The 27250-nt window shown below is 37.4% G+C and overlaps 1 protein-coding gene across 3 annotated transcripts in view; it reads right to left on the bottom strand.

Annotated features, from left to right (window-relative positions):
* The window catches only part of HTT (huntingtin), an 83519-nt gene that overhangs the window by 31310 nt on the left and 24959 nt on the right, over positions 1-27250 (bottom strand). For all 3 annotated transcript variants that reach the window (XM_027455608.3, XM_027455606.3, XM_072037807.1), the window contains 22 exons: positions 26018-26157; positions 25147-25210; positions 24653-24753; positions 23102-23248; positions 22067-22187; positions 21789-21865; positions 19444-19595; positions 17415-17617; positions 16135-16261; positions 15291-15418; positions 14397-14507; positions 13759-13836; positions 12895-13118; positions 12234-12312; positions 11939-12100; positions 10930-10985; positions 10036-10184; positions 9347-9483; positions 7263-7379; positions 4839-4961; positions 3998-4236; positions 1507-1649 (listed from right to left, as the gene is read on the bottom strand). In XM_027455608.3, the coding sequence (XP_027311409.3) occupies positions 1507-1649; positions 3998-4236; positions 4839-4961; positions 7263-7379; positions 9347-9483; positions 10036-10184; positions 10930-10985; positions 11939-12100; positions 12234-12312; positions 12895-13118; positions 13759-13836; positions 14397-14507; positions 15291-15418; positions 16135-16261; positions 17415-17617; positions 19444-19595; positions 21789-21865; positions 22067-22187; positions 23102-23248; positions 24653-24753; positions 25147-25210; positions 26018-26157 (2878 nt within the window). The remainder of the gene's footprint in view (positions 1-1506; positions 1650-3997; positions 4237-4838; positions 4962-7262; positions 7380-9346; positions 9484-10035; positions 10185-10929; positions 10986-11938; positions 12101-12233; positions 12313-12894; positions 13119-13758; positions 13837-14396; positions 14508-15290; positions 15419-16134; positions 16262-17414; positions 17618-19443; positions 19596-21788; positions 21866-22066; positions 22188-23101; positions 23249-24652; positions 24754-25146; positions 25211-26017; positions 26158-27250) is intronic.

Raw genomic sequence — 27250 nt, forward strand, 5'->3', positions numbered from 1 at the left:
ACCTTCTACCTCTTACAAACAAACAGAAAATTTAGGAAGAAATTTATGGTGATAGAGTGGAAAATATGACAACAGAAAGTACCCAGTAATAACCCACTGGATAGAAGATGAGGTTGTTTAGAGTGCCAGAGTTATCAGCAACAGTAGCTAGCAATATATTTACCCTCCAGAATACTACCAGCCACTTTAAGGTAGAATATGTTTTGAAAGCAAACAGAAAAAGCACGCCACTGGAAGAGTTAAATGAAATGTACACCACTAATATCTTAAGTGACACAGATTAGAAAATGCTCTCCCTAAAAGACTTTAGCCATGAGAACACATTTCTCTTTCCAAAGCACCCAAATATATTCTACTGCAGCACTTGAAATCTTTCTCAGAAGAGGACAAAAAGAAATTTATCCAAAGGTTTGAAAGGAAAATGGTACAAGCTTTCTTCTCAGTGAAGATTTACTTGTGTCAACAAGCTGAAGCAAGATACACAGAACTCCCTGTTCTTTCACCTTGCAAGTGTATTAACAAAAGCACATTTGTAGATATTTACAGAAGTATTGGGATCTGTGTGCAACACTATTCAGAGGCTGTAACACAAAGCTGTGATTCCCTTTGACAGAGCATCAGGTGAACACTGTAAGCGTTGCAAGCTGTAAACTACAAAGAAAGAGCAAAACCTCTCATCCTACAAGTCTCTCAGCTTACGCTGCATATTAGGAATGAGGCAATCTACTTCCATCCATGGAGGTACACAGGAGCAGCTGTTCTAGGATAGCTGTTCTTGACAGATCCTGGTCTACAGCAGCTTTTGGAATTATTAGTCAGAGCCAGGCCTAGCAGAAAAGGATAAAAGTCTCAAGGAAGCCTCAAGTCAAACAGCCAAAATAGGCACATTTAAAACTCTGAAAATTCCAACAGAACAAGGCAGACTCATATGGTTCCTAACACTTTAAAAAGAGTATTTCATCAAGGAAAGGAGGTAGAGGAAAGAACTTTCTGAGAATTAGAATACAGTCAGGAATATATCTCAGAATTTCAGCAACACAAGAAATTCTAGACTGCAAAAAGATCTGCTTAACTTAGTGGGGAATGACACCATATTCCAGTTTGCTCCTTTAGAAGACCAGGCAGACTGGAAAGACTGACAGTTAGAAAATGTGGTGGCTATAGCTGCATATACTCCAGTTGTACCTCAGATCAGGCCAATTCCTAAAGAAAAGAGGAGTCATAAGGAGAAGCCAGTGAATTAGGCTGATCTACAGATCAATACAGATGGCAGCACTAGGAAAAGTTCTGCTGCTACCTTCAGTCAAGAAGATGAAAAGTCACTAGTTGCATTCTATTTGTATCCAGAGAAGGAATGTGAAAAATAGAACCTGCATTCACAAGCACAAAATTTTGGAGGTTCTTCATATATAGAATGTCTTAAACACCTACTCATTCAACAATTGTCTCAGAACTCAAAATTACCTCACTGCAAACAACAACACAAGGCATTGTTTCAAGTATTACCTGATTTGAAGATATGTATTAAGCACATAAGCAGCGTGCCCAGCTCCTGGCAGTAGAAAGTATGCTGCTGCTCATTCATATCCACTTTCAATTGTTTGGTGACAATATCTTCCAGTAGAATACCAACCAGTTGTAATAAGAACCTTAAAAAAAAAAAAAAGCATACCATCAACAGGAAAACCATCACTGCAATATCCTTCAGAATAAGATGATGTTTGCCTACAAAACTCAGTAAATTTAAAACCAAAATAAAAAATCCTTGTGCGTTTATCCAAAAGAAAATGTTAAATTAAATACTATATAACAGGTTGGCCCCAAACAAACATGATGCTATTGCTATGGACAGATAAGAAATTCAATAATTACATAACGGAACTGTGTTACCTACTCATTAGCTGAAGTCATAAGTGACAGCATGCATACAACAGCCCACCTCACTCACACAGCAAACACTGAAAATGACATGGTGTCTTCCTAGTGATTTGCAATCAGCTAAAAAAAAAAATACGCCTTGACAGTTACTGTAGCTCAGCTAAGGAAGGGTAGCTCGGTAAGTCACAGGAACCGAGCTGCTGGCAGCCTCATTTATCCACATTCACTCTACAACATGGATTCCATATCAAACCTCCATCCAGGTATACTGGGTTTATGTGGCAAGGGTTTGGTAGTGAGGGGGTCTACAGGGATAGCCTCTGTGAGAAAAGCTCAGGATAGGTAGAGCAAAGTCAGCTCCAGGCAGCTCCAAAGGAGACCCCTGCTGACCAGAGAGAAGCCAACGAGCAATGCTGGTTGGACCCGTGAGAGCAGACTTAAAAAGGAAAAAAACTGCTGTGCAACAGCTGGGAGAAAAGAGTGAGAAGAAGCCCTGCAGCCCCCAAAGTCAGTGCAGCAGGAGGGCTCCAGGCACACAGCAGCAGCTTCCCTGTGGAGAGCCCCCGGTGGAGCAGGCTGTCCCCCTGCAGCCCACGGGCCCCACATGGAGCAGATCTCCATGCTGCAGCCCATGGAGGAGCCCCCAGTAGAGCAAGTGGATGTGGCCTGGAGGAGGCTGTGGCCCAAGGAGAGCCCCCAGGCCAGAGCTGCAGCCCACGGAGAGGAACCCACACAGGAGCAAGGGTCTGGGGGGAGCTGCCACCTGTGGGGGACCCGTGCTGGAGCAGTTTGCTCCTGACAGATAACCCCATGGTATGGACCCATGTTGGAGCAGTTCTTGAAGAGCTGCTGCCTGTGGGAAGCCCCCCCAGGCTCAGTTTGGGAAGGATGGCATCCTGTGGGAGGGACCCCATGGGGAACAGGGGCAGAGTCACCATGAAGGAGCGGTGGTAACTGACCATAACCCCCGTTCCCTGTTCCCCTGCACCACTCAGGAGGGAAGAGGTAGAAGGTATATGGGGAGAAGGTGTTTTCAGTTTGCTTTTAGTTCTCACTATTCTTGTCTGCTAGTAATAGGCAATAAATTAATCTCCCTATGCTGGATTTGTTTTGCTCCTGATGGTAACTGGTGAGCAACCTCCCTGTCCTTATCTCAACCCTTGAGCCCTTTCCATCATATTTTTTCACCCTTTTTCTTTGAGGAGGGGGAGCAAGAGAGTGGTTGTGATGGGGCTTAGCTGCCCAGCAGGGTGAAACCACCACACCAAGTTAAAAAAAAAAAAAAAAAAAAGCAAAACAAAACCCCAAAAAAAGGTGTCTGCAATAAGCAATGCTTGCTCCTGGCCATAATCATTCCTCGACCTACTCTGGTTGGACATAAGGTCCTGTTTAAGGGTGTCCAGATGCCCCTTTTTCTTCTATCCATCACCCCCACCAGTAAGCTGAGTAAGAAGCAGAATTTTCTTTTTATCTGAAATTCTGTACTTGAGTAAAAAGTTTTTAGTTTCTTAAACAAATAGCTATTTCAAATGCCTCCCACCACATTAAGACATAATTGTCTTAATGACAAACACTGTGTCAACAGAATACGATCACCATCTCTCCATCTTTCATTTTGCTTAAGTCATTCTTGCAGAGCTTCAGCATGGGAAGCTAACTAGACAAAGCTAGCTCTTAAAAAGAAGAAAAGAAAGAGCAGGACTAACTTAATCAATTGTATCTATTTGCTGCCAAGATTCTAGTACATAACACAGGCTTCTGCTGTGGGTATGATTCATCTTTCAGGCCCCACAGAGAGAGGATGGAAAGGATTAAACAGTTAAAGCTTGAAGTTGATTTTAATAACACCAGGATTTATCCATCATAATGGCTCCAGTAGGTCTTTCACTTGGCTTGAGAAGAAACACTGAAACAGTGCAAAGTCTCTACTAAAAAAAACCCATCTCCTTTCTTTGCTGTTCAGCTCATTCCATCTTCCATACAACCTCCTCCCGTGTATCAACTTAGAAGACTTTATTTCCATCAGATATGCAATATTTGTGCATACATAGAGCTGTTAATATATTTGTGACTTTTCAGAAATCTTAATCTTCCACTTAAGTTATTCAAGACAACATACCTAGAAAACGTCTCTTCAGGCAGATATTTAGCCTGTTTAACCTCAGCACGATCCTCTGGTGTGGATACATTATTTTCTCCACGTCTCAGTCTGTTAATTGCTTGACACGAAATCAAATATGGTGAGAAAGAAAGCTCCTGAATACGGGATAGAACTATGTCTTCTGTGGATTGTGAAATCAGAACTCTAAGGATAGCTAAAATTCCAGAAATCCATAGCTGAACAGTGCTCACTGATGCCTAGCAAACAAACCAAAAGAAAATGTAGATTGTTAGAGTGAATAAGCATGACCATTACCAAGAGCACAGCATTTTAAAGACTTGACCACCAAAGTTTTTTGCTGCTTGCTCCGTTCTCATGTCTAATTTTATGCAACAGCTAATTAAAATGTTCAACTTCAAAAGAATTCAAAACAACATAGGAATATATTCAGCCTTCCTAAAGCAAATCTCCAAAGAAATTAACAATCTCAACTATCAAAATAGTACTAGCACTTGCATAAGAAAAATGTGTTTTACGTAATGAATTGCAATCTAGAATTTACCATAACTGCATGTATTTTTAGGATCAGGAAGGCAGAGAAACAAAAAGAACGTAAATAACCCAAAAGCGGAACACTTCTGTATAAAATGCTAGAGATAGTAAATCTTGTTAATTCTAATGAATTCTTTCCTAAGCTCTGCTTCAGGTACTTCAACACCACATTGTAAAATAAGAAATAGAAATACAAGCTCTTTCATTTGGCATGAAGGACACAAGATTCTCTCTTCTCTTGAAACATCCACTTTTACTACTACTCTAGAAACACTTAATGTGTTTTAACAGGTTCCCCCTTGCTTACCATTGTTTTAGGGGTAACAAACATACTCCTTAAAAGCATGTCCACAGGGCGAAGGGAAGAAGGAGCCAAAATTTCAAACAAAGTGTTCAATACTCCGAGGGCATCATGAGAATCTATATGCATCTGTAAAAGAAAACCACAAAACTAATTTATAACTACCACCACACGTAAATGCAACACAAAATTACCATTTCATGTTTTAAACATTTCTGTAACAACCTGTATATAATAAGGCTGCCCTTTACAGCACAAAATTTACAGCAATAAAATCTATGAAAAGTAAATTGAAACTTTCATTGCAGGCCTTCCTATGCAGTAGGTTTGAGAACATGGGCAAAAATCTATCCCACAAAATACAGGTATCACTTACTTATTTTAGGAAAAACATGCCAGATTCAGAGAATGAGACAAAAAGACTGATTGTCATAAAACTTAAAGACTTCTCTCTTCCCTGCACATCCTAGCAGGCCTATTATAGACAGCAGTGGTGACACAGGAATAACAATGTTTTGGCCATGAATAAGCTTAAAATGACAATTAGGAGGAAAAAAGAAGTCCTAATCATCAGAGAAGTGAATGGCTACAACTCAATTACACTGCAGCAGCAGAGACAGGAGTAGTAAGGATAAAGCCTGACTTGATCAGTTTTTTATTTAAATTATAAAGCAATTGATAGCAAAAAGCCAAGGACTGGACTTTATCTGGACGACCCTATTTTGCCAGCCTAATCTGATAGTTGAGTACATACACAGATCATACAAAACAAAGGCAACTTCAGTTTGCCAGCATTTTAGCTTCCCTCAAAAATTGCTGTCTAATCCTCCGTACAGCCTACTCTCCCCCGCCATGCAACCTCCTCATAGGAGGGGAGAATCTGTCATCAAAGAGTGAAGAACATATCAAGGGCACAATTTCATTAGTTTTGCTTTATACCCTGGAATTAGAAATAATTACTTCAAATAAAGTTGTACAGTAAAACAAGCCCTCTGTTGCTTAGGGACAGTACAGAGAATCCTTGTCCTAAAGGGAGTAGACTGTTCTTCCCAAATACAAAAGATCTACAACCTATCCTCAATCTACAGTCCATTTCTGGGCTCCCCAGTAATACAGACTCACACACACTGGAACAAGCCCAGCAGAGAGTCACATAAATGATTAAGAGCTTGGAGCACCTGTCATACAAAGGGAGACTGAGAAGGATGAGATTGTTCAGCCTGGAGAAGGCTCTGGGGGATGCTAAGACGTTAGAACAGGTCCAGAGGACGGCCACAAAGATGATCAAGGGGCTGGAGCACCTCTAATATGAGGAAAGGTAGAAAGAGCTGTGGCTGTTCAACTTACAGAAGGCAAGGCTCCAAGAAGTCCTCATTGCAGCTTTTCAGTACTTAAAAGGGGGCTTATAAAAAAAAGATGGAGAGCGACTCTTTGCTCAGTCAGATAATGACAGGAGAATGGGGAATGGTTATCTAAATCTATGGGTATGTAAATCTAAAAGAAGGGAGATTTGGATTATAAATTAGGAGGAAATGCTTTACTCAGAGGGTGAAACACTGGAGCAGGTTGCCCAGAGAAGTTGTGGATGCCCCATCCCTGGAGGCGCTCAAAGCCAGGCTGGACGAGGCCCTGGGCAATCTGATCTAGTGGGCAGCATCCCTGCCTATGGCGGGGGGTGGAACTAGATGAGCTTTGAGGTCACTTCCAACCCAAGTCATTCTGTAATTCTGTGATCTTAACAGTGTGTACAAATATCTGGCCAGGGGCAAGAAGGAGACAAGAAGACAAGTACAGTCTTGTCAGTAGTACCCAGTGCCAGAAGGAGAGGCAATGGGCAAAAGTTGAAATACAACTCTCTCCCTTTCTCCTGCATTTTTCCCTTCTCCCTGTGAGGATGCTCAAACACTGGAAGAGACCCAGACGGGTAACTCCATCCTTAGAGATAGTCAAAATCTAACTAGACGCGGTCGTAAGAAGCCTGCTCCAGATGCCTTCTCAAAGCAGGGTCAATCTCTAGAAGTCCATTTCAGCCTCAACTATTCTGCAATTCTGTGATTTATAAATGCAGTTTTGGGTGATGCTTTTTCATTCTCCTTACTAAAACAAATGCAGTTAGACCCACCACAGTTATTAAAAAAATGGGAGAATGTTCACATTAGGAAGTGCTCTGAGCAAGACACAATTGTGTACATACAAAAAACAGAATGAGCTTTATCTGGGAACAGCCTAGAGGATATCACACATACTGTGTGTATTTAAAATATGACCTGCATCATTTCAAAGGCTTAGTTTATCCTACAGTAATTATTTTTCCAGATATGGTGGCTACACCTTAAAGAAAATACAGAAATTATCCAAAGCCATAATTACAATAATTGGTTACAGGAATTATTTTACAAGTTTATAGATTAAAAAAATGCATATAGCAACCTGTTGTTTTGCAAGCATTGGGAGAATAATGTCAGCTATTTGCCGGGACAATCTCTTCCATTTGTCTTCATTTTCCTTATGACACTGCTGCAACACTAAGATGAACATTTCCAGCACCTGAGGGAAGTCCAAAAGAATGCAAGTAAACACCATACTATCGGGAAACATTCAAGTAATGCCGCAGTGGGAAAAAAAAATTATCACTTCATGCATTTGGCAAAAAAGCAACAAGAAAAGAAAATCCACATGAGAAGCCATACAATATTTTAAAATTCCATTTTTGGGTTCAAAGTTTGTTCTTAGTTGTGATTTTATTACTATTGTTATTTTTAAAGGAATTTTTCAGTTACTTTTATAAACCAGAAATAAAACGTTTCCTTGATCTTTCTTAAACTGCATTTGTCAAAACACTAGTCAATGGGAAAGAAGATAGAATATCTGAGTGCATTTTCCCACATGTATGCTCTTTCTTATAGAGCTCATTCCCCTGGGATGCATCACTTTTTTATACATCATGTAAAAGTTTATAAGTCAGTCTTTAATGGTGGACACCAACAGCAAGGATCATGTACAGTAGCTGAATATGTTACTGACTTGAGGGTTACAGAGACCATACTTTCCAGGATAGTCAGGCCAAAGACACAGCAGGCAGGAATGTTAATATATGAACTGGGAAGCGGGAAAGAAGAATCTGGTTCTGAAAACTAGTTATATGGAGCACTTCTAAAAGAAAGTCAAGCAGTTCAGAATCAGAAACAGACCATCAAAAAATAAATAAAAAAAATCACCAGACGACTTTCTTCCCAAAGAGCTTTCTCATGAGAAAGGAGATAGAAACAACTCTGGGTCGAATTACTTTAACTCTCCATTCTCCACCTCCATGTAGTTACAGTTGTAAAAGAAAAAAAAAAAAAAAGGATAAAGATTGCAGTTCTTGGAGCCTCTTGAGTTACAGGAACACCACTGCAGAATGTCCCTGCCATAGCCAAACAATAGAACTGCCTGGGGTTAGCTTACATACACTGCATGAGCAGAAAAGGACAGAATAAGAGCTACAAAAGGGATGGTGTGGGATGAAGAGCAATGCATGGGTGGTCTTTAATAGGTTAAGTGTGTCAGAAGAGGATCTGCTAGCAATTACAGTACCTTATGTAACACAAAGTTATTCACTATTTTACATCATGTGTCTACAGAGTGTCATTTCATATAGTTATATTAGTCATTTTATGATTATAAAACTACAAATTCAAAAGAAAATGTGGATACACAAAATTATTCCAATCTGAACATGCAGTTCTAACAAATTATTTTGACAAGATGTACTGACTTTTCTCCAACTATTCTCAGAAAATGCATTGCTTACATTAGCATACACTAGAATTGCATTTTCACATGATGAGAGGAAAAGCATGTTAAGTTTGCTAATCTCCTGAAAAAGCAATAAGCTCCTGTGTTAATTATGTCACTTCCCTTAAAATTACCTTTATGTTTTTCTTTCAAACAAAGTGTGTTGATGAAAGCCATTCTTACACTCCTACATGATATAAACATGATTTCCATATCTGTGAGATCTGGGGCAAAGGGGTAATTGATAACTGTGTAGCTACCATCCTCATTACCTTATTCAAATAATTTTTTTAACATGTTATTAAGTTACTGCTATTGCACAGCAACACTTACATTATTTCTAAACAGCACATTACCTCTTCCACTTTCCCCCCAAATTCTTTTGAGTTTCTTGGTTTCTAATTTATTACAACTCTTCTTTTAACCTTCTGTTTAGTCAATCTGCAACGCAACCAGGATCATGATCCTTACTGAAGCTTTTCAGTGCTTTGTAACCTAGGCTTGCCTATAATGTGCAACAGACATATTATTTAACTTGCAATAACTGATTTGTACCGCAGAGGCTTTCCCCTACCACAATAGTCTTTGAACACTCTCCATATACTGAAAGATCACACACAGAGTCCAGATATTCAAGATTTGTGTAGAAAATTATTAGTATGTCCTGAAGCATTTTTAGTAGTCAAAACAATGTTACCCTTTTACAGAGCATAAACAGGAACACTGTCTTCTTTTACCTGATGGTACTGGATAAGTCTCAGCAGCATTGACACTACCACCTCCTTCTGTGTTTCCAACTCTTTTCCAGCATCAGCTTTGTTCGTCCCTCTTAACACAAAGAGATCATGAACGATGGGCTGCAGAGCTGGTATTGCTAAAACGGCAAGTTTTTGTTTGTTTCAGCATGAGACAAGTCATTCTTGAACACTTTTTTCTTATTCTAACAATTCAGCTACTAAAAGAAAATTGCTCTTTTTGTTTAAATGCTTTTCCCATCCCTGAAAAGAAAGACTTTCTGCACATAGATGTCTATCTTTCTAGTTCTAGTAGAACAAAGTTTATATTGTGTACACACTTGCTCCTTCTCACAGAGCTAAACAATACTTTTCTAAAAAGTTCCTCAGCAGAATCACTAGCAAGTACAGGACAGATGCTTCTACTTAAAGGCTCAAAGTGAAGAAAACAGAAATGGGACTAAATATCAACATCAAAGCCTTTAAAATATTGCTGCATTGTGGACTAATGTTAACAGGGTACAATAAATTTCATGGAAAAATTAAATGAAACTTATTTAAGATATTAAAAATTTATAACCTAGTGTTTTCTGGAACAATCATTATGACCCCACTTTTCTATACCGTGGAACAGCAGTTATACTTTATTGCTGAACTACCAGAAATAAACTGATTTTTTTTTTTTTAATTACCATGTGTAACAGCTTTCCTCCCACTGGCCATGATTCCATCACACAGCTGAATGATCTTAGGAATTCCGATTATCTGTTTGGAATGATACCGCTCGTAAGACAGCAACACCAGAAAAAAAAAGATATTAGGAATAATTGCTTCAGACTCCCTGAAAACAAAAAAACAAAAATGTCAAGTTTGAATTGCACAACTCTGTTCAGTAGAAATGAACCTGTTTCCACTAAAATTTTTTTAAAGAATGCATTCTGCTTTTATATAACATTTCAATGATTTGTGCCTGATTCTTTACTACCATTTTTTCAAAGGATTTAATTTCTTTCAAGTTCTGACCATTGCTCACAGTTACTAACATTATAACATATTATTTAATGTACACGATGAAAAGTAATATTTCTGTAGGAGACCCCACAGAGCAAAACAAAATTATCCTTTCATACAAATTCAAGTGTGAGAAAAACAGAAATAGCTGACAAATTCCATCACATTGCTTATGATGTGTTAGGTACTATAAAAAAAAAAAACATAGCAGTTGCTCAGAATACAAAATGGATTCACACTGAATCCACAATAGGTCTCCCTTCAGCAGCTGAATTCTATTGATTCCTCAATGCAAGGCTTCGGTGGATTCCCCAAATGAATGGTTTTAAAATACCAATTTGAGAAACAGCACAATAGTTTAATTCTACTTATGTCCAACTTCTTCAACCACAGGGAACCTAAATCTTCTGAAAGGGCTACTATTAGAGACAGAAAATATACAAATACATTGCCTGGAATATAACACTCCCGTTCTCTTAAAACAAACAACAAAATGCAAAACTAATCCCTATATGCTTCAGAATAAGGCAGTAGTAAATTCTCACTTGTTCAAAGGATCTTTGCTAATTGCATACCTGAACTGTCCAACTTCAATGTATTCAAACTGCTTTAGCACAAATCCAATAAACACCTGAAGAGAGAATAAAGTGTTAAAAAAGTACACAACAGAAACATTAATTACCATCTGAAATTATTCTGACAGAATTACAGAAGTCTGTGTTTTAGACGAAGAGAAAGAAAAGACATGCACTTAAAATCATTTATACTTATAGCTCACTCTGATATGAGTGACATTCTCTCCAGAGTTACAGAAGGTCTTGAGAGTCTTGATGCTGTAGCTTATTACACTATGCATGAATTTATGTTGTATTTTAGCAGTAAATGTGTCTACATATTTAATAATATAACTTCCTTTCTTGCTCACATAATATGCTATTTGACGCATTACAGCCAGGAATCAATGAAAAAGCCTAACTCAGCTCCAATATAAAATCCCCAGTATTCACGCATTGAGAAGTTTTACTGCATATCAGTTAACAGGGAAGTCATCAGTTGCATCTTGTAGCTTATAAACCTGAAAATACTGTAATGAATAAAACACTAAAAGTTTGCTAGATTTACTTTTTATATGGACAACCACACAGGTTACTGAATTTGCCACCAGCTTCTCCCTTGCCACTGAAATTGAATGCTGCTTGACAACCAAAATGCTCACTACCCAGTCATGCTTAAGTCTTTTTTGTTTTTTGTTTGTTTTGTTTTCCGTTTGTTTGTTTCTGTTTTTGTTTTCTGTTCTGTAAACACAATACTGGTTGTATTGTGCACATCATCTTATTCCTAAAGTCAATCTGATGAACAGTTCTTAAACAGTTGTTGCAGAGTTTAAGTAATTTATATGCAACATAAAACCAAAAATCCAGAAGTTCCTTGTGTTTGGTGGGGGAACTAAGTTTCACCATACACTTTGTCTTTGTTTTCAGCTACATTACAATGAATGGATTGTGGCAAATATATTTGCTGTAAATATTTAGCCTGCTAGTGAGACCTTGTATCACAAATTTGCAGAAACAGCGAGGTACCAACCTGATCTGAATCCAGAAGACAGTAGTTAACTCGTAGCTGAACCAGTTGAGCAAGCAAGTCTAAAACTTGTCTCTGCAGCTGTACCGATGTGGTCGTAGTGTATTGTTTCAATGCTTTTATGACAAGGGGTTCAAATAAACGAATGTGATTGTGAATAGCATTCTGTAACAGAGAGATTTTAAAGTAATCTAATATCTGAACAGGTCTCATTCAAAAACAAATTACTTTTTAAAAGGAGGAAGAGTTTTAAATGTAACATACAGGTCTTTTAAAAGGACTATAAAAATATGAGTACCTTATCAGCACGGTGTTTTGCCGCACTGCTAATGCTGGTTTTCAGCTGTGTAGAAACTTTCTGCAGCACATCAAACCATCTGTGATGAGAAACAACAAAAAAAAATACTCTAAGAAAATGGAGGTATAAACAAGTTGTCTTAGAAACTTTCTTTTACCTGATGCCAGCTTTCATCTACCTGACTGCTTCAAGAATCTTAGTAAGAGGAAAGAGCAATAGAAACAACTTACAATACACTTTGATCAGACAACGTAATCTGTGGACAATAAGCATCTTGTAAAGACAGAATTTCTGGTGTCCTTTGGTCATTATTCTGCCTTTCCTTTAAGACTATTGACTATTTACTACAATTAGCAAATTAATTAAATATTTGCATTCAAAATTTTTTTTTTTAAAAAGGCATAATAATTTTAAGTGATATCTGTTTTAATGCTTCAACTCTGATTTGGAAAACACAGTAGCAACTGATCAACAGTGTTACATTTGAGACTCCACTACCAAGAAAAAAAAAAAAATACTTATCTCAAATCTACAAGAAATAATACACAATACTGTAATTGCAAGTTACTTTCCTCCCTTATATTTGCATTTAGAAAAAACAATAAAAAGATTCTAGTCTATTTCAAGTCAACATCATATCATACAAGAATACAGAAGTTACCCTGAAGCATCGTGTTCCTGCTCAGCCTGAACCATGTTCCTCAGACTAGCATCAGCAAGTGCCTGTGTAAAATGTGTATATGGTGCCATGAAGCAGTAGTGATAGAGCCCAGGTCTCAGATTGGAAGAACCTAAACGCTGAGCTTTGCCTTGAGTTTTACTCGTATTTGAAGACAAGCCATCGTACTGAGAAGCCAGATTTGTCCCAAATAATGTTTTCAGTAACTGGAGAAGGAAATTGGAAAAAAGATTAATGTTTTAGGACTTCAGAAAACTTGACTCCTCATCCTCCCAAAGAACGAAAGGGGGTAGGTCATCACAAACAAAGCACAAACTGAGGATCATGTAGTCAAATACAAGACAACAGGAAAAAAAAGCTAGGAGAACAATCCACAATTCAGCCAAAAAAAGATAAGCGAAGACAACCCTTCAGTTGCAAAAATGATCTGTGACAACTCAAAACAGTCTACTAAAGCTGTCCTCGCACCAAAATGAAACTTTGGTGTCTTGAAGACAGATGCTCAACAGAAAGCCTGCAAGAAACCAATCAGTAAAACAGGCCTTTGCTTTCCAGGTTTTCTCATGTAGTTAACTAGCTGTGGAAAACATTCAGGAAGGTAGGAAACAAACTTGTTTTCTTAGTTCTCAAGTAAATATTTGAGTTGGGAGCAATTTGAGAAACTAGTTATTCAGATGGTATCAAGTTTCAGAATGAATCATAAAAAAAAAGAAAACACAGTTTGCTCCACCTGTGACACAATTTCCTAACACTGCTTCCCTAAAAAGAATGGTCATAAATGGTATCCAAATGATACGCACAGGACATGAGGGTTAGTCTTATAACACAAACAAATTACCTCCTTACCTGCTGTACACAAACTGTGGCCATAGTTGGTTCTCTGTTGAAACATGATTTCAGATATCCCAAAATTTCTTCCACACACTAGAAAAGCAGAAAATTAAGTCACTTAATTGCATTTTTCTTAATTATATAGAAGTATTAATATGAAAAATGGACAACAGCACTTTTACTGCATAAAAACTACACTAACTTAAGGGATATGGTGAAAATAGGTAAAGAAATACAAATGCAAGATCTGCCTTGAATGTCTTGAAATAATACAGTGCATACCACCACAGTTAAGGAGAGAAAATACCAAGGCACAAGAAAGGAAAGGAGAACGGCTGTCTTCTCACATCTTGCATATTTAACATGAGCATATTTAGATGTATTGATACAGTGAGAATGACTGAAGGGAAATCATTTTGGTGGGAAAAATCTTCACGTAAAATATGAACAGTAGAAAATCACTCCTCTTTTCAAAAGCAGCAATGTAACCCAGAAAATCTACTTTTGTATCTTACACCCAACCTGGCAACCCAACTAGGACTACTGTCTCAACAATTTTTAAATCCATGATACTTGTTTTTTCCTGGTAAGGACCACAAATATTGGACAACTTAATTGCAAATAAACACAAGCAAAAAACAAACATCTCGTACCTTTCCAATGTCTTGAAGAGTTGCAAGTTCCAAGATTTGCGACAGAACATCTAAGGCAGACCTCAAGAAGCATCCAAACTTTTCATTACTGTTTTGGAGATCTAAAGTAACCTGGTCACAGAAGTAAAACAATCTTTTTCTTAATAGTTACTAGACAAGGAAATAGAAATTGCAGAAAGGAACAGATATAGAGACAAAACTGTCTTCTACGTAAAATTTCAGTGTATTACATCAACAGCATTGACAAACTCCCTCATGAACTGATGGAATGGCAGTACTTCATTTTGACTAAAAATAAAAATAGATCTTCTAGCTTAAGGCAGTTACACTAGGAAGGTCTAGGATATTGACAAGTAGTGGACAAGGGATAATGTATTTCTCAGAAACATAGCAGGTGTTTAAGAATACACCCCCCTGATTTGTTAGTGTATAAATCAGAACACTAAGCATGGAATGCATCTTTTACTACCTGCATTAAATGAGGAAAACAAACTTACCCATCCTGGAATAAACTGTTGAGAAAATAAGACATTGTGATCCATTTGGCACTACCAAGCCAGTCAAGGATCTCTTAGTATGAGCAGTAACAATAGCAGAGAACTAAGCAATATGGTGACAGTGCCCATCAGGTTTTAAGGTCTTTTTTTGGCAAAATAAGGCAATGTGATTGCCTTAATAAGGCAGTAAAGCAAATGAGATCCTCAATACAACACTAACTTTGGACAGTCTGAGCTTCTCAGAGGTGAATCTCGTGCTACAGTTTAAGCCCATGGAAACATTCCACCTTTTTACTAACAGAACAGGTAGGGTTACTGCCTCAGCAGAGCCAGTTTTAAAGGGAACAAAATGATTGCTCAACTACATTTTATTCAATCAAGTGATGTCATACAGTACCTTATAATTAGCATGAGTTGCTTTCAAGACATCATATAACTTCAGATATGATGGAAGATGATAAAAGCTTCCTACTGAAGATGATTTACTTGTTGGAACAGGCCCACTAGCATCAGTTTGCCTAGTAGCTTAAAAGATACATAATATATTAGCACTATTTTTTTCTACAGTGCTCACGACATGTAATTCAGTATTATTTTACATACCCAATTTTCAGATAAAACATCCAAATTAACAGCAGAAATTTTTGGATCTGAATGCACATTTTAAAATTGCAAAAACACTCTCTGTACAGCTAGAAAGTGTACCGGCATTCTAAAAAAGCATCCTTCTATGATGCAATTTTACCCTGGGAGCTTATTGCTGAAGACCAAGTACAATTTACAGAAGAAAATTAACACCTATTTCCTTCATTCACTAATAAGAAAAAATGTCAAGCTTCATAATCTTGTTTCCAAGAGCAACATGAGCTGCTCCTGCCAAAAAACACAAAGCAACTTGAATTTCTTTAACTATAGCATATGCAAAAATTACTTCATAGTCAATAGGTGAGTGGATTCAGAAAAAAGTGATGAAAAAGATTCAGAACCGACCTGCTCTAAACAGTACAGTCACTTTACACTAAAAAGCGCACACAAAAATCCACCTGCACCACAGCTGCCTTTCCTGCAATTCAATACTGAGAAGAACTTCAACTTTGGGACAGTACCTGACAGTAAGCCAGCTAGCCTTTTGATCTAGGATTTCAAAAAACAAGTTACTCGATTCTTTCTACCCTCTATGGTGTATCTATACTCCTATTAACCCTCCCACCTACTGTCCCCATGTAAGTATGTGTACCTACCTGGACTAGTTTCACCACCCTTTTTAGGGCTCATTGGCACAGAAGCCTGCTCCACAGGCTCCCTCTCTTTCCCCTTCCTCCGAATTGGACTAAGAGAAGGTGGGTTTGTAAGAGAAGGTAATGCTGCCTAGAATTAAAAGAAGTTTTGTTAATTTTGTATGTAAAAGTAGTTTTTCTTCTATAGAAATACAAGCATATTCACTTTCTTTAAAGTCCTCTTTATTTGACTGTCAATTTAATCAGAATGTCTCCACTTTTAGGTTTATGACATAGATTTCCTTGGTGAAAATAAAGAAGAATAATACTTTCTCTAATTTTCTTCTCAACTTCAGCATAAGCCAGGTAGAAATAGGGCTAAACAACTGAAGGTTCCTTTGACTCCACATAAAGGAAGAGAGCAGGAGGTGCTCCAGGCACACAGCAGCAGCTCCCCTGCGGCCTGTGGAGAGGCCCCTGGTGGAGCAGGCTGTCCCCCTGCAGCCCATGGGTCCCACATGGAGCAGATCTCCATGCTGCAGCCCGTGAAGGAGCCCCCAGTGGAGCAGGTGGATGTGGCCTAGAGGAGGCTGTGGCCCATGGAGAGCCCCCGCAGGAGCAGGCCCCAGGCCAGAGCTGCAGCCCATGGAGAGGAGCCCACACAGGAGCAGGGGTCTGGGGGGAGCTGCCACCCATGAGGGACCCATGCTGGAGCAGTTTCCTCCTGACAGATGGACCCTGTGGTACAGACCCATGTTGGAGCAGTTCTAGAAGAGCTGCTGCCTGTGGGAAACCCCTGCAAGATCAGTTTTGGAAGGATGGCATCCTGCAGGATGGACTCCATCTTAAAGCAAGGGCAGAGTGAATTTGAAGGAGCAGTAGAGATGAAGCATTATGAACTGGCTGCAGCCCCCATCCCCCACTTCCCTGCACTACGTGGGGGGACGAAGTAGAAGAGAGTGGAAGAGAAGGTGGTTTTCGTTTTACTTCTCATTGATCTTCTCTGTTATTCGGCAAAAAAAATACTATGATCTCTCTATGCTGAGTCTGTTTTGCCCATGACAGTTACGGGTGAGTTACCTCCCTGCCCTCACCTCAACTCTTGGGCTTTTTTCCCCTGTACTTTTGAGGAGGGGGAGTGAGAGAGCAGCATGGTGGAGTTGAGCTGCCTACCGGTGTGAAACCATCACACAAGAAAGACATTAAATATCTGCCAGTATCTACTCTGAAATGCAGAGCCTTCAACTGATCTGTATCACAACGATACTTAAAGTCTTGTAGTTTCATTTAGTTTTAATACATACCTTTACTGCTGGACCAGGAGCAACATCATCCATTACATGGGCACAAATATTAATGACCTTCAGCAGATGAGAGAAGAGCTGTTCTACCAAAGTAACAAGAGTTCGATCTGCCAGAGCTGGCCATGGTTCCTCCTGCTTTGCAGCACCTTGGTTTGAATCTTCTTCAGCACTCCACGGATTCTTTAAGCACTTGGGAGCACTTGCTGCAATAGGAACCACATGAATTAAAAGAAAAAGAAAATGAAACTTGGAATTAAGTATAATTATAATTTCTATGAACAGTAGTTCAAATTGAAAAACAAAGCCTAGGTTCTTAAAAATAGCAGTATGAGCAGTTTTAAACAACTAAAAAAATATTGGTTCTTTTCACCCAGCCTGCAATAAACATACTAGACATTCCCTATGGCAATTAGTGGAAATTTGCAACTTCGAGGTAGTACCTAAATAGTTTGATTTAGCCAAGAGTACTGAAACCTAAGCAAACAGAATTCCTCTTTATAAAAAATTATTTTTCTTCTACCATGAAAGGAAAAGAGTAAAGTCAAGAGACATGCTAACACTAGAACAACCAAACAAAAAAGAAACCAACAAAAAATAATAAAGAAAACAGGTAGAACTACCGCTAGCTAGAAGTAGCTTCCTATGTACTAGGAGTGATATTCTAAAGCACTGTTTCATAAGAATAACAGAAGCAGCTGTTTCCAGGTGCACTTATATGATTATACACTGATACATTTCCATCCAGTCTCATAATAAATCTATTCAAAAGCAACAGAATGGGGGAACTAAATGTAGCACACGTATAACAAAGCATGAAACTGAAGTATCAAAACCACACTGGTTTAGTTTAGTAGCTCAAATCAAAAGAAACTGATTTATAAAACAATAAATAAATGGCAAAACACTTGTCAGTTATGTGACCCCTGGATGAGTCTCTCCACAGAGAGCTTTCTCCTCCTTCAGGAGCCCAAGAAAAACCCAAGATGCACGTGTCAAATGTTAACTCTTCTAACATTCGCAGGCCTTGCTTCCAAACAAAACAACAAAATAGAATGAACCACATGAGGTCACCTGTTCATTCTGCTCAAAAGCAGAGTCATCTACATGTGTATGAATCCGACATAGTTTGAAAGACTACTGAAATACTCTCAAAGGCAGTTTCACCTCCACAACCTTCTACAGGGCTTCAATATTCTTACAAATAAAACAGGTTTCTGCAAGAACACTTGAGAATGCTTGGTAAGCAGCCGAAGTTCTATACCCTTAAGTGATTAATGGAGCAAAAATGTTTTCTTTGCTTTTGTTACGTCTCTGCTTTCATACATACATGTGAAGAGATATGAAGCCATTTATTTTGTGTAACAGTACAATTTGTTATGCAGGACTAGCATTTAGCCAATTATTCCCTATTCTGTAGTAGCTTTAGTTCTGGGGAGTTGTCATTACGTTTCTGAGTGCCCTTATTAGGGAACTGCGTGTCTGTTTTCAGGAAACATTTCCAATTCGTTAAGATATTCTAAATACCCAAGTCTGTCATTTAAAGTGCTGGCAACCATTGCAAGCTAGTACAGCCTACAAGTTTACTAAATACACCCTATCCAATCACTATTAACGAAGTTGTAAGCAATAGCAAACCAATAGAGAACCCTGTGGAATCCTGATGTAATCTTTAAAAGACCATTCTAAACCTAAAAATGCATAACGTTCTTACAATGCAGAAGGTTTTAATTTTTCTTTGCCACACCCTGATCTCCTGCCTCGAAGACTTCTAGAGCTAAAAACTGAAAAAAATTAAAGCCCTTACAAAACAGAGCTAGAACTTTCAACTTACAGAAGAGCACAGAGACAAATGGGAAGAAATGACAACATCCCGGTTACTGTATTGGTTCTCAGGGAAACAGAAACTTATGTACATTTCTAGCTAGCAGCTGTGAACGAAACTCATCTGTTCAGCTGAAATAAGGCCTAACTTCCAAAAATATTTCCAACTCTTAGATACAAGTTCCTACAAGTTTCTGTTCTGCCTTACCTGCAAGCAAGTTTCCAGTCAAAATTAAAGCATCCTGATGGGCAGAAAGGTCCAACGGGAACCATGCTGATGAAAGAAGAGAGAGGACCATGCCTGCCATTCCAATAGTGCAGCCCTTCTGAGCTTCATCTGAAGAATTTGGCTGGGATACACTAGAAGTATAATTTTGGAATGTTATGACCTCTTTGAGAAGTTTAAAGTCTCAAGAACACTAACAGTTAAACAGACTACTAATTTAAAAACAAAAATCAGTACTGTAGCGCTATACATTTAACATATGAGTAGTTTTTTTAAAAAAAAAACCTTTGCAGCAGAAATCTGACAACACTTTGTATTCTTGAAGAGCTATTGCTTTTTTTTTTTTTTTTAATAACAAGTATCAAAGCTGCTAGTGACATCTACTGAAAAATGGAAGAATTCAATATTTACTTGCTAACTGCTATGGTCCTGAACCATCACCAGTTAAAGGGCTTACTAATATTCATAGCAGGGATAGGAAACAAACTGTAACATTAAAATAGTATCTTGTTACTTTACAAAGTGGCAAGAATATAATCAATTGTGATTCAACAAATCATCTAGATTTATGGGTGGGCTCTATCCAAGTTTTTAATTTGCTGCTGCCTTCCATATTTTCCTTCACGATAATTTTAGAATCGGACCGTCCCACACAAACCAAGTTTCAAGAAGACCAGGCACAGTTCACCAAAATATGTTTGTCAGAATACTACGTGAATCATATACATGATTTCAAACATGTAAGACTTCCATAATACAACTAACTTTCTTTCAGGAAAAGACTTTATGCAACTTCTGAAAAAAGGGTTTCTTTTAGTGTTTGTTTTTTTTAATTCAAAAGTATTTTAATCTAGTGGCTCAAGTTTAATACAATTAGAAAATTTTCATGAAATAAAATGTACACTAAGCTTAGATATTCTTTTGACAAAGCTACACAGTTAATTACAGTGCACCCCATTAAAATACTTTTTTCATGTGCAAGTGTTGCTTACTTTACATAAAATTAAAATCCCATGAGTTAATACATGTTGAGTTATACACAGGTGGTATGCAGCAGCTCTCCAATGGCTGTTAAACCATTGGAAAACCAATACTTCAAGACAAAAGAATTGTGGTAGCATTCTCATGTCTCCCATAAGATAGCGGATTCAGGCTTCTAGTTATCTGGTACAATGAATGCTCACATCATTCAACAAAAACAAAATTATCAGTCAAATTAATACGAATATGGGATCAAAATTTTTAAAGAAGGAATCAGAGGACAGGGCAAAGGTTATGCCATTGCATCAGCTACGAATGCTAGCTGCATCTGACAGATTTTTTTTTTAAGCTGTGTAGAACAGAAGAAATATTGCTGCTAGTCTGTAATAAGAAAGGAATATTCAAAACAAAGCAAACTAGCTTAGAAGTTGAAAGGATAAAGGGCATAGTTCTAAAATTGGTGGTAAGTAGTTTGGATGAGAAACACTAACAAGACCCAGACAGACACACACTACTAAATAACCAGCACTGCTCCTAGAAGCACTGTGTATTAATTTTATTTTCCAGCTAAGCGTTGCTCACATACAAATTTATTTCACTTCTCACTGACCTACAGCCTAGTCATCTGTGACAAGACATCTCTTAGAATACATATACTGAGCATGCCATGCCTGTGCCCAGAAACGGAAGGAAAGACTTGATGACAAGCAAGGGAAGGGTTATTTAAAAAGATAACAGCAAAAGATCAAATTTTGCAATAGAGCTTCAGGACATTAGAAGAGTAAAATAAAGAGTAAAATAAGAGTAGGTAACTCTTTAGACTCAGACAAAGAAATGGCAGAACATCTTTGAGAAGAATGCATATGAATAAATAATTGCATACATATGAAGATAGGATAAACTAATGATGAAATACATAAACTCTAACAGGGCATGACCTGAACATTCTTGTAAAGGAAGATCACTACATGTATACCTCTGCAAATCTGGCAAATACAGACACAAGTTTTAAGAATTGCAGAGGCAGCAGGTCTGGTAACATTTAGTAATAATTCTCCAAAAGGCGAACCAAAACAATGACAGCAGTGAAGAAAGATGAACACGATGCTCAGTCTACTGAAAAAAACAGTCCGCATATGTGCCCATCTTCAGCAGCTAGTCTTACAGCTCATGTGGCACAGCACATTGATAGCCAGATGCAACACACTTTGGCATGAAGTTTTGATAACTCCTAAGATAAATTTAACAGCAAATACCTGAGCCAGGACTTCTGACATCTGAATGAGTGTACTCTGCTTTTGCATGCACAAATTTCAGAAGATTGAATATTGGATGAAGGAACATACCCACAGTGCCATCCCACCGTCCAGGTACAGACTGGAAACGTTGTGGAGAGAAGACACAAAGCTTCACAGCAGCCAAACTGAAAAGTCAACACCAATTATGAATCAGTTTCATCACTGGTAGAGTTAGCAACAACAACAGCAAAATATCTTAAGAGTGAGACTTAAATATGTTACTATTGCCACAGTACCAAAGTTGCAGATGCATATACCCAGGAATTAAAAATAAGGATAGAAAAAAAAAAAAAAGGTCAGCCGCTATAGCAACTAAGAAAACTCACTGTAAGTGCTCTTGTAGTGGATATTGTCAATGCATGGGAAATTGCTGCAACAACCCTTGAAAGATTGTTTTCCATAGTGACATCTGTTGGACTTTGCAGCATATTGTAGCCTCTATATGTTCTGAAATTAAAATATTTATAGCACTAAAACATGTACTTGAAAAGCTAAAACATACCACAATAAAATGATTATGGCCTAAGTTACTATAGACAGCTTGTTGAAATGTAATGAGAATGTATTCTACCATTTAATTATATTTTCATATTTTTGTTTCTGCACTAGCAAAAGAAAAACAGTTCATTAATCAAATTTCTTTGTTAGCAAACAGAAACTCAACTTTTAACTAGGTTCTCCAGAAGTTGCCCCTCCTCAGTACAGTATTAGTCTTTGCTTTTGATCATACTCTCTAACGTTTTTGCATGTTCACAAACTTTAGATTACTGCTGTAGAGAAATAACTATTTTGTGCATCTCCACAAAGCTTTGTTTCCAAAATACAGTACATAAACCTCGAGTCAAATCATCAAGGTCATGTATGGAACATGTACACAGTCAAAAACTTGTATCTGATAGATATGGGGGCAAAGAGTCTCCATATATACACACAACTCAGACTGTCTTTAAGACGGAGAAGTAAACAGGAAAGTTTAGGAAAGTACCGTTGGCAGCAAAAACACAGCAACAAGACCACACTGCCAAAACCAGAATTTCATTTTGAATTATATACAGACTTCTGCAACCACAGTCACTAAATCAGATGTGTTATTTAATGGACATACAGGGTGACCTTGGGATGAAGAGAAGTTTATCACAGAATAATGACTCCATATAATTAATGAGTGAGCACGTAACTCGCACATCAGTTTATCCATTAAACCAGAGTCCATTTCCATGGAGCCTAAAACTACCACATATGCTACTACCGCTTGGAAAGACAATGCATAAGCACATAGATTTGCAGGATTGGAGTACAATTTTAGGCATCATGAATTGAAATGTCTCTACGTTCCTTTAAAATCAAGTCACATAACATACCTGGTGATAGTGCTCACTGCAAAGTGAGATGGAGGCTGTGTTTCATGCATTAGTAGCTTCAGGTAGACACTGCTTTGGTCTCTTGCTACTGCCACCACTGGATCAGCCTGTCCTTGATCACAGTTATAAAACAGCTTTGGAACAAGCCTTAACGACAATTGTCAAAAGGAGAAAATATTCAGAACTGTAATTACAATTCAGAAAGCTGCACATACCAATTGCATACATCAAATTGGAAATAAAAGTCCTTACTAAAACTCATGTTGTGCTAACCATTACAATGAATTCATCTTTACACAGTTGGTCTCTACTGTGATCAAGCAGTTAAAAAAAAAAACTCCTATGCACACATCAAAAAATTCTCTTTTAGATCCCTATATATACACATTACAACAACTACTTCTCTAGGGTTGTTCTCTCAGTATTCCCCTTTCTCCTCAAATATTTTCTCCACGGTTATCTGTATCAACTGAAAAACAATTCTACCCCCCAAAATTTTTTCCATCATTTGATTTTCTATGCTGGAAAATTTAAACACAATAAAATCAGGTTGTCAACATTTTTGACTTAGACAATAATAAATACCAAAAAAAAAAAAAAACACAGTACACATTTATTTTTAAGTTTGTTGACAATGCTTCCAATGAATGCCCGTATTTGGCACTCAAGGGGGTTCTAGGAAGCTAGCAGCAACTTTCTTGGCCAGGTAAGTCTTTTCTGACTTTATCACTGAATCAGCATGAACACGTGGAAAACTGAGTAGTAACAAGTTGGAGTTTAACAAAAAAAAAAAAAAACAAAAAAAACCACTCAATTTCAAAAGCAAGTTCCTGCATAAAAACAATTAGTAATACCTATGATGCAACAGTTAATAATTTCTCCACTAAGCTCTTTCTGCAATACGGTATGCTCTTCAGTAGCACAATTTTTCAAGTTTCACTGTCACTTATTCATTACCAGGAATGGACAGCAATTAATAATCTGAAGAACTAGGAAAGAGACACCTCTGACAAAAAAAAATTCCAGGAATTCAATATAAAATGCTCCTAACTTCTTTAAACATAAAACTTAAGTTCTTGAATACCAATAAACCAGCTACCAAGTAATTTTTTACTGTTTGGTGCCTTTATATGGACAGAAATTTTAACTGTAATAGCTTACAGCTAGCAGCTTCCTTTTTTTTTTTTTTTTTTTAGCAAAATCAACCACCTTACTACAGTCAATGAGCATGAAAGTTAGTAGGACAACTCACTAGAACATTTTAAGTCTGCAAGGATACTGCACAAATCATTCCATCACGAAGACAACTAACTAGAAGTTTAAACTGAGAGTGACCCTCTGGGAGGAATACTTAAACGTAATTTTAATTGTGCAAAGCATGATTATCTGTTCATTCAGAATGACGCATGCTCTAGATACCATAAAGCTGCATTAGTCTCCCTTCTTTAAATAAAAATACAAAAACTACACTAAGAGGTTATTTTAGTTATTACGTACACAATATGCATAAACATTCTAAACTTTTTTTTTTTTAAGAAGATACATACACACCTCATTAATGAGGATGCAGCCACATGTCGCACTCTTGGATCTTCATCACCAAGCAGAGAGATTACAACATTATTGAGCACTCTCTCCTGCAGTTTTAGTAGCTAGAAAATAAAGTTCATTGAGCATTTTCATTATTGGATCAGATTGCTACAAGACTGTTAACAAGTGAGATTTCTTCTGCCATAAAATTCTGTAAAATAATTTTTACCACAAACTGTTAAAAATACTATTTAGATACAGAAATGCTAAGAAGTTTTTAAGAACAACAAAAAAAAAACAAACAATCAAGACAAAACACAGAGAACACTAAGATATTTGTATCTTAGTAGTAAAGCATCTTTCCAATTGTAAGAAGTGTCAGACAATGAAACTCATTTATACAAAGCATACGTAAACCATCTACCAATGTTTAAAATTAAATTCTGTCAACACTATTTGGCAAAATCACCTTGGTACCTTAATCCAGAAACACAATATAATGACTGTTTACTTACACCAGTATAATGATGAACACCTCTGTGCAAGCTGTCAGTTTTTCCTTCCAAGAAGTTGACTAGCCTATGATAAAAAAGAGTTTAGGATACAGTAGCTAACATTCTAAGCTATTTCTGCCTTCAGTGCTCTGAGTGCTATTTTTGTTTATATTGTAAGAACACCACTGCAGGGAAAGTGTGAGAAGTAAAGGCAACCTTTGGCTGCCTTTAAGAAAGGCAAGTTATTTGCTAAACCACTATCCGGATTGCACAGCAGAAGAATTACTTTAATTAAAATACATTTACACATTGATTTTTTTTTTTCCATGACAGTGAAATCAGATTGTTTTGAAAAGATTGTAATAAACATCACCATTCAGATAGAGCCCAATTTTATGGCTATGGATAAGGAGTTTTTGCATAAGCAACTTTTCTTTTTCAGGCTCAGAAGAGCGTGTAGAGAAGGAGGGAATGCAAGTAAAGTCTTGTTATTTCAGTGTAACAAAACATGATGAACTTTAAGAGAGCTCACAATACTGGAGAACATGTCAGGAACTTTTTAATTAAAAAAAAAAAAAAAACAAGACACACACAAACAACTGGACATGAAATCCAAATTAATTCCCAGATTATATGTGCTCCCTTTTATCATAGATTTACAGGAAACATGGTAAACAGACTATCAAACTAAAATTTTTTTATATAGTATTATTAGGCTCTAACTTCACAAAGAAATTCACATATTCCTTGAAAAAATGATTGGTCTAAACTAGTTTTATGAAACTGGTTAATTTTTCAGAAGAGAAACCTCTCCTCGTTATGATTCCAGTATCCTGTACACAACCACTCTGCATAACAGCTACAATGCTCATGGAAAAATATAAACACTTACCGAAAATCTACCTCTGCAAGTGTTTCCAGAAGTTCCGTCCTTACTAGCCAGTATGAGCTATTCTTCAGCGTAAGGAGGTCAACAATTAATTGTAAACCTAGTTCACTGTAACTGCTACTACACAAGCTCATGATGCAATGCTAAAAAGAATAAATAAATTCCAGTTATATTACAGAAGAGGTTTTCTAAATCAAAGTATGTTTGACTATAACCATCTGTTTTATTTTAAATACTAACAAATAGTTACTGATCAAGAGAAAGTACTACTTTTCAAGGCCAGGACACCAACCCCATGTAAACTGCTAAAACCTTCTCCTGAATTTAAACTCTAGAGAGGAATTGAAATTTCAGAGATCAGAGGACAACTGCCCCCCCCAAAAAAAAAGTGAGGGGGCAAAATGAGCACAAGCACTGTATTTTTCTCTGTTCAAAAACTGTATTGCATAACTTCACAGAATATTTTTAAATACTTGGCTCCAATTTCTGGATTTTGAACAAGCCATACTTCATTTTAATGACTTTCAACAACATGCAAAATGTGCGATTTTTAGAAAACACTGCAGAACCTTAAAGCTTTAAAGTCTTATTTTACTACATGAAAACACACTTTCCTGTTTGCAGATTAGCAACCCAAAATGTTTCTGAATATTTCTGCTGAAGGCATGAATTCAGGCAACTTTATCTATTTAGAGGGGAAAAAAAAGTCAAAATTGACAAGCATATGTTATATAAACAGGGAAATACCTAGTGAAGTCTTCTTTAAAAAAAAAAAATAAATATTAAGTGAAACCATTATACATAGCTAATAAGATAATGGAACAGAAGTTGAAAGAAATAGCATTGTTTCACTAGCTGGATTTCCCTCCCCCAGCTGCATCACAGACCCCTCCTATCATCACATGAAACCATAATTTAATCCATCAAATATCTGCATTTTACACTTTGCCTCACTGACCCATTCATTTCCCTGGGGCTTCATTTTGTCCTCTCTCCTACTTTTTTCCTACTTTTTTTTTTTTTTTGGGGGTGGGGGGGGGAGTTTGGAAAATTGATCATGGAAAAAATCCCTCCTGTTGAAAAGGACGACTTCCCCAGAGTTTTTTTTTATTACAGAAATAACATCACATGGTCTAAGTTCCACTCACAAATTCAGCTGTTACAGTTACCTGGTGAATCTTTCACCCAATTTACAACACTTACTTTTCTGAGATTTATATGTTTATTTATTTATCT

This window comes from Anas platyrhynchos, chromosome 4 (genome assembly GCF_047663525.1).
Source record: "Anas platyrhynchos isolate ZD024472 breed Pekin duck chromosome 4, IASCAAS_PekinDuck_T2T, whole genome shotgun sequence".
NCBI classification, from domain to species: domain Eukaryota; kingdom Metazoa; phylum Chordata; class Aves; order Anseriformes; family Anatidae; genus Anas; species Anas platyrhynchos.